General features: G+C 43.2%; 1 protein-coding gene across 1 annotated transcript; it reads right to left on the bottom strand.

Moving 5' to 3' along the window:
- Positions 1 to 4,865: 4,865 nt before the first annotated feature.
- On the bottom strand, positions 4,866 to 6,755 carry LOC134031261 (homeobox protein Hox-B1b-like). Its single transcript, XM_062474825.1, has 2 exons — positions 5,910 to 6,755; positions 4,866 to 5,589 (listed from the first exon to the last, which is right to left on the bottom strand). The coding sequence occupies exons 1-2, from the start codon at positions 6,508 to 6,510 to the stop codon at positions 5,252 to 5,254; spliced, it is 939 nt and encodes a 312-aa protein (XP_062330809.1). The 5' UTR covers positions 6,511 to 6,755; the 3' UTR covers positions 4,866 to 5,251.
- Between the last annotated feature and the right edge of the window lie 7 nt (positions 6,756 to 6,762).

Here is a 6,762-nt window from a genome sequence, read left to right as displayed (position 1 = left end):
CAAAACACAACTATTTTGGGATATTTTAGTTCGCTGAGTGTGACGTTCTATGCGACATGAATAATAATAATCTCATGAGATGATGTAGGATTGTCTGTACTGAAAGAAAATTTAATAGGCTAATAATTATAGTCCTACTTGTATACAAACCAGTTTCGAAGCAGACCCATTATTAGGTTATAAGTACATCATATTTTACATTATCTTTTCTTTTAGGGTTCAGATCAGGTTCAGGCGGGCATGACACAAGGACAGGGAAAAGACTGAGACGGCCAATCGGTTCTACCGGTAGGGGGCCAACGGTTACCGTACTCACTGCCTTGTCCTGAAACTCAACACGCTGTAGCAGGCCAATCTGATACCGTACAGTCAAAAACACCGACCAGATTACTCCATTTAAACATTTAAGCAATGACTATTTCAGGCTATAGAGACGGAAAAGGTATATGAAATGATATTATCTGAATCTGAGAATACATCTCTCATTGACCTCCCATTATGGGATTATTACTGGCCTTGGTTTAGAGGACATGAGGGATTTACACAAAGGGGTTTCTTCTACAGGAAACTATAAACTTGAAATATTATTTAAATATAGTTTTTATTTATGTTGGACGTAAATGCATCACTGTGAAATGTATATATTGTATTATTTGTTTAGCCCAACTTCACATCGGCCCATTGGAACAAGACAAGGGAAAACTCCCAGGAAAACGGAGAGGAAAATGAAAGAAACCTCGCGAGGAGCAATTCAGTGAGAGATACCCTCCTCCAGAGACAGCCAGGGACACAGACAGGTGCAGACCATAGGCTGAATACAATTATGCAGCAAGTGCAGAGATAAAAAAAAAAAAAAGTGCAAATGGATGGGGAATCAGTAGTGCATTCCCAGCGCCCTGCATTGACTCCCACCAGTTTAGGCAGTGGTCAGCCTTTTTAACAAAGTTTTTTTTTTTAAACATCCATATGTTGAAAACATCTTTCTGTTTCTCATAACACCTACACTATGACTAAGGTAATATTACAGAGAAGGATTGTACACCGGTCACCCTCTTCACAGGAAGTCCATGAGGTCAAGAGGCGTGAAACTTCAGTGACGCAATTGTCCCTTTGACCTGTCTCACTGTCCACCCAGCAAAGACCCTGTCAAGGTAGAAAGGAACCTTCCCTCCCTTTCCGCCATAGTCTACCCCACCTGCCTGCTGGGTTAGCACATATGAAAGAGGAGGCCCTTTGTAATCTGGTCAGGATTACACCGCCCAACAATGCAGCACTGAAAGAGCGACAAAAGGGGCTATCAAACACAAGCCTGGACTGCTGAGGGGAACCTGCTATGATCTCCCACCACCAACACAGCCTCCACCACCTCTCATCCCCCCGAGAAATGCCTTCAGCATTCACTCCCTCTGTCTTCTCACCTCTCATCTCTGGAATCAGACCTTTTTTATCAGTGCATTCCTTCTCATTTGCATTGCAGTGGGGGGGGGGGACAGTGGGGTCTCTCTGATCTGATAGTCAGAAGAGAGAGAGAGAGTCGGGAGCAACCCAAGGGCATGGAGAGTGTATTTAGCTTACACACACCCCCCTTCACACACACTTTACACTACAATACCTTCTCAAGATAGGCAGGCAGGCACCGCGGAAGTGCGGTTGTTGAACTGCTATAGCAGTAATGGGTCTGTGCCTGTTTTTCAGCTTGCTCGTGGGCAGCGGTGAGCATACAAACAACCCTTTTTTGCTTTAAAGTGTCTATCCTTGTCAAACCTTTCACAGCCAGTTTAAAAGCACAATTGAATAGATGTTTGACTTGATGCTTAAGAGGCTACTGGGAAATGTTTGTGTTGGTCAAGGAGATAAAAAAGAGGTAGTTTACTTTAAGGATTTCCAAGGAAATCATTGTATGTGCCTTCCTCCTAGTGCTCAGACAGGTTTGGAGGATCAAAAGGGATGATGGATTAAAGACAGCAGGTGCAGTCCACAGAACCCTGTTTGGTTTGGGAAATGTAGGCTGGTGTGGCAAATTTAGGTCTAAGCCCAGAGAGTGAAATATCATTCCAGACTTTTTTTGTAAATCATCAAAAAAAAATCATTTCGTATCATTGACCCAAAAATATTTTGTATTTTTTCGGTTTGCGAGCTGGGTTTCTACGAAGGGATCACCACTATTACAAATGATGTATGCAGGTATGAAAAAGATGCATTTTTCACTGTTCCGACACTGTCCCTTGAGGCGGTTTTTAAATGATGAATCTGTGAGGTATTCCCTTGGAACAGCTGGCTCTCATCGCGAGCGGAGGAAAGGAAGAGAGGAGAAAGCAGAGAGCACAGCAGTTCACTGGGGTATTGATAGTGGGGAACAGGGGTCTGGAAGGATGCCAGGAAACTAGCTGCCTCTGATCCTGCATATCGCTGCCTCTCCCTCTGTCCAGTTAATTGGAATACAAAGCAGAGTGAGGTCGATGATAAAGCCGTGGAGGAGGGGGGCTTTGTGTCTCTCTGCCAACACTCAGCGCTCACCGCACGCTGCTGGAAATTGACTGGAGAACCAGCAAGCGAGACTGACACACTGTCACCGGTAAAATGAACTGTCACCTTACATTTTTCAACTTCCTGGCAGCATCGAATTGGCCCCTTTGAACCATGCGCCGTGACACTGATTGAGTTCTGGTTTTCTCCCGGACTCCCAAGTACTAGCCAGCCTCTTTAGAGTGAACATCTCTTGCAGAGAGACCAGGTGCAGCGTGTGGGGATGTATTCTGTGACAGCATTTTATACGTATGCTATGGAAACCGGTCACGGACGCAGCCCTTTCTCCTCACCACCCATCATCATTTCATCGTGCTGCTTCGTTACTCTGCTTTTTCTGCTATTCTTGGTTTTCCTTTCCACCACACAGACATGGCGGTTTGACAGACACAGAGAATAACTATTAGGGCAGCTATTTGGAAACTAGAGGCAATCCCAGTGAGCATTGAGACGTTAACCCTGGCCCAGCCACTTGTCTCTCCCTGTTACTGTGCTGATAGGGGAGAGAATGGGATGCAGTTGCTGGAGGACAAGGAAGGGTAGGTCTTCAGGTTGGCTGGGGGTCCCAGATTGAATAGAACTTGACTAGGAGGAGGGGGAGGTTTGTTGAGACAGTCACCGCCTATACTGGCTGAAAGGAATCCCTGCCATAACAAAGGGAGCGTGAAGGAGCTGTCCTGCCTGTGCTGTTCACCATAAGGCCTTGCTGGCCATATTTGAGGCCTTTCTAACCCAAATGTGTAACTGAATTCTGTCATCCCTGACCTTTGCCTTGTCATTTGTCTGTCATTTTTTTGGCTTTGATTGATATACGCCCATGTGCTAGCCCCCAAGCCTCTACCACATGAATACTGTGTGAAGAGCTTTCTTTGGTCTCTTTGAAGCTTGGGGTCCCTGCAGAGTGACATCTGACAGAGGAACTAGTAAGACCAAGGAAGTGAGCCTGGCATTAGACTTGTAAAGGAGCCTGTAACAACTGCTACCAGCATGGGGGACACAAGACACTGATTTGACCTCAGAAGAAGAAAAAAATCAACAGAGTCCATGGTACAAGCCTGCATCCAAAAGTAAACACCTGTCACCATTTGTTAATGGTTTCCATGCTGTAGCATTATACTATATCCCCAATTGTGTGTGTTATTCTGAGCTTGTGTCACCTTGCTTGTCCCTGAATCCATCACCCCCACCGCCCCACCCTTGCCCTACATTCTCCAGTAAGAGGTGTAGTGCCACACTGGCTGCATGGTAATAAACATATTCTACCTCCCATGATGCACATCTGTCTCCATGGTGCCAAATCCATCGCTGACTCTGTCACCTCCAGATGGAGAGCTTGGTGGGAGCTCTGAGGTATTACCCACCAAGATGGCAGGGGATCCCACCTCTGGAATCAAGTCTTACACTTTTACTTATCCTAGATCCCTTGTGTTGACATGTCTGTTGTCTTACACTGAATCCACCCTCCCCTTGTGACCTTCTTACGCTTGTACAAGGCTTTTATCATTGTGGGAAAATGTAAAAAAGACAGGTCATCTACAACCTATAACATATCTTTCCAAGTCATTGTAATAGACAGTTTTATGTTTCAACTAACTTTGTGTTCAAAAAATAAAAATACTTATTGCAAATACTTATTTGGAGTTGTATGAGTCACTTTCAGCTCATTGTAAGTGAAAGTTGAGAGGGGGAAAGGAAGTGGAAAGGCACAAAAACAGGCATTAGGAAAGTTACTTCTGAAAGTTTTGACAGGCAGGAATACATTTGTGTCTGAACTTTAGGTGAACCTCAGCTTTGGTGAGAGGGTACTGACAGGACAGTGTGCTGGGTAAGAAACTGTGCAAACCTAACACCCAGAGCAAATATTGAGACTGCCTATCCCCCCAGCGGATGATGCAGGGTTGTCAAGCCCTTGCAAACTTTTAGGAAAAGGTGAATCCACAAAAAGGGCATGAAAGGTTAAACTATCAGTTGCACAAAAATGTGTTAGAGGTCAACACACCAATCTAATATGCATAGTGTACAATGAAAGGTCAGGAAAATAGTTTTCTCTACACAAAAAAAAATCATACAGGAAAGATGGGTGAGAATCTGTGCTGTGACAGAAAAACTAACAGAATTTGGGTAACAAATCTAGTGTGAAACCAGGCGCCCTGGAGTTTGTTGTCATGTTTGGAACCCCTGGAGATATTTGGAGTTGAAAAGGTCACTTGGACCACTCCAACCCCTGCCCCCTTCACCCAATTGTGAAGTAAAGAATTCCTCATATTAATTAAAAAAAAAAAATAATGAAACTTCTACTTTGCAAAACTAAGACCCAAAGATGCAGTAAGGTTAAAATATTTAATATAATAATGCATAAAAGCTTATGCCAAACCTTGATTGGAAAGAAAATGTATATCGGGGTGGAGGGTTCAACAAATATACAATACAAATAAACATTAACATGAACAGAACATGTAAAGGCCAATACATTTCCTGTTCCTTAACTGTGCTTTTCACATGTATCTCACATACAATGAATTCAATTGGCCAACTGGCCCTATAACATTTCAAAACCTTACACATTTTCTTCTGAAAAAGACAAAAAATTATTTTGTGAAATACCCTGTAAATAAATAGTGCAAGCAAAACAATGACCCTGGCAATTCCATTAATAGACAGTACAATCGACTATATACAAATTTCACCCCCTTACAAACAAGATAATGTGTAAAACATCAGTTTGTCAAGACGGTTCAGAGTTATTGGTTTTTGAGTTTGGAGACGAATCAGGTGTAATGGCTTTTAAGACCTTGTCCTCCACTGGTGCATTTAATTCTGCTCTGGTGTTTATTAACGCAGTTCCTGCTTTCTCTCGCTTCTTCTGTTTCATCCTTCGGTTTTGGAACCAAATTTTTACCTGCGTCTCATTGAGTTCGAGAGTTTCTGCTACCTCAACTCGCCGAGCCCTGGTTAGGTATTTGTTGAAGTGGAACTCCTTCTCGAGCTCCGTCAGTTGCTTTGTGGTGAAGTTGGTGCGAATTACATTCTGTTGACCCGAGACTCCATATTCAGATGCGCTCGCTGTAAAAATGAATGAATGTGTGGATGAAAAACTAATGGAATGAAAGCAAATGCGCCTGGTTCAGTGCAAATAAGGACAAAAATGGGATCAAGTAGGCTCAACATCTGGCTTTAACAATGACATATAGCATACATTCGAATAAATTACCTGTAGGCTATAAGAGTAAAGGTGAAGGTCTTACGCAACAGCAACACAAAAGGCAAGTTAACGTCTACACATTAAACTATAGGCTATAGCCTATTAAAAGTAAACTATAATCATAAACCTTTGCTTTGCAATCTGAAATGTAATTGGTTATCTGTCTCAGTGGTAAACAAACCTGTTTTAGGAGGATTCCTCTTGACTTTCATCCAGTCGAAAGTTTTGGATATTTGCTCTGCGCAAGTTTCCAAATCAATATCATTGTCTTGGGAAGGCAACTTAGAGAAGGTATTTTCCAAATAGTCCCGCTGTCCCGACTCCCCACTGCTGTAGTTGAGATACTGGCTCCCCGGAGCAAATCCTTGACCACAAATTCCCTCGGCCAAAGAAGCCATGTTTGTTCCAGTTGCCGAGACAGGAATTCCTGGCAACTGAATGAATCTTTCCTGTTCCTGACTGAGAGCGTATTGGTGATGTCCGTAGTCTAAAGTAGATCCGACTTGCCCACCATACATAGAGTTTCTTGATGTTGCAAACTGAATATCTAGATTGATATGGTGCAACTGAGTCTGGTGGAGAAGATGGCTCGAAGTCTGATGCTGATGTGGTGCCGAGGTACCACCAATTCCCAACCGCCCATCGGCCCAGCTATCACTTGTTGCGCATGAGTTGTTGGATAAAGACGTCATGTATCCATGGTTTAGATTGTGAAGTCCGGACTTGGCATTAAATATGTTAGTTCCCCTGTTACAAATTTGGTAATCTAAGTAGGAGTTCATCTTGTATTGTTTTGGAAGAATTGATGAAGACGGGTCAGTCTACGTTAATTGGTAAACCCAGTGCCCTACAACCTCAAAGTAGTATGTCAAAGCTGTAAAACTGCCTTCCACGCTCATATCACCTTAGTGTCAGACCACGTGACTTAATTTACGCCAATGAAAATGGACCTACAGCAGTTTGTCAAGACATAGGGTCGTTCATCAAACGTCTCACATTTACATGACAAACGCTTCAATCAAACTCACCCATCC

Source organism: Osmerus eperlanus, chromosome 12 (assembly GCF_963692335.1).
Source record: "Osmerus eperlanus chromosome 12, fOsmEpe2.1, whole genome shotgun sequence".
Taxonomy (NCBI): Eukaryota; Metazoa; Chordata; class Actinopteri; order Osmeriformes; family Osmeridae; genus Osmerus; species Osmerus eperlanus.
Note: the sequence above shows the minus strand (reverse complement) of the source record. Positions and strands in the feature narration are given on the sequence as shown.

What these genes read in the sequence shown, in the direction of transcription:
- LOC134031261 (XM_062474825.1), bottom strand. Translation starts at nt 6,510, where the DNA reads ATGAACTCCTACTTAGATTACCAAATTTGTAACAGGGGAACTAACATA. An exon ending in GAGGAATCCTCCTAAAACAG is followed by an intron (nt 5,590 to 5,909) that starts GTTTGTTTACCA and finishes TCATTTTTACAG; the next exon opens with CGAGCGCATCTGAATATGGA.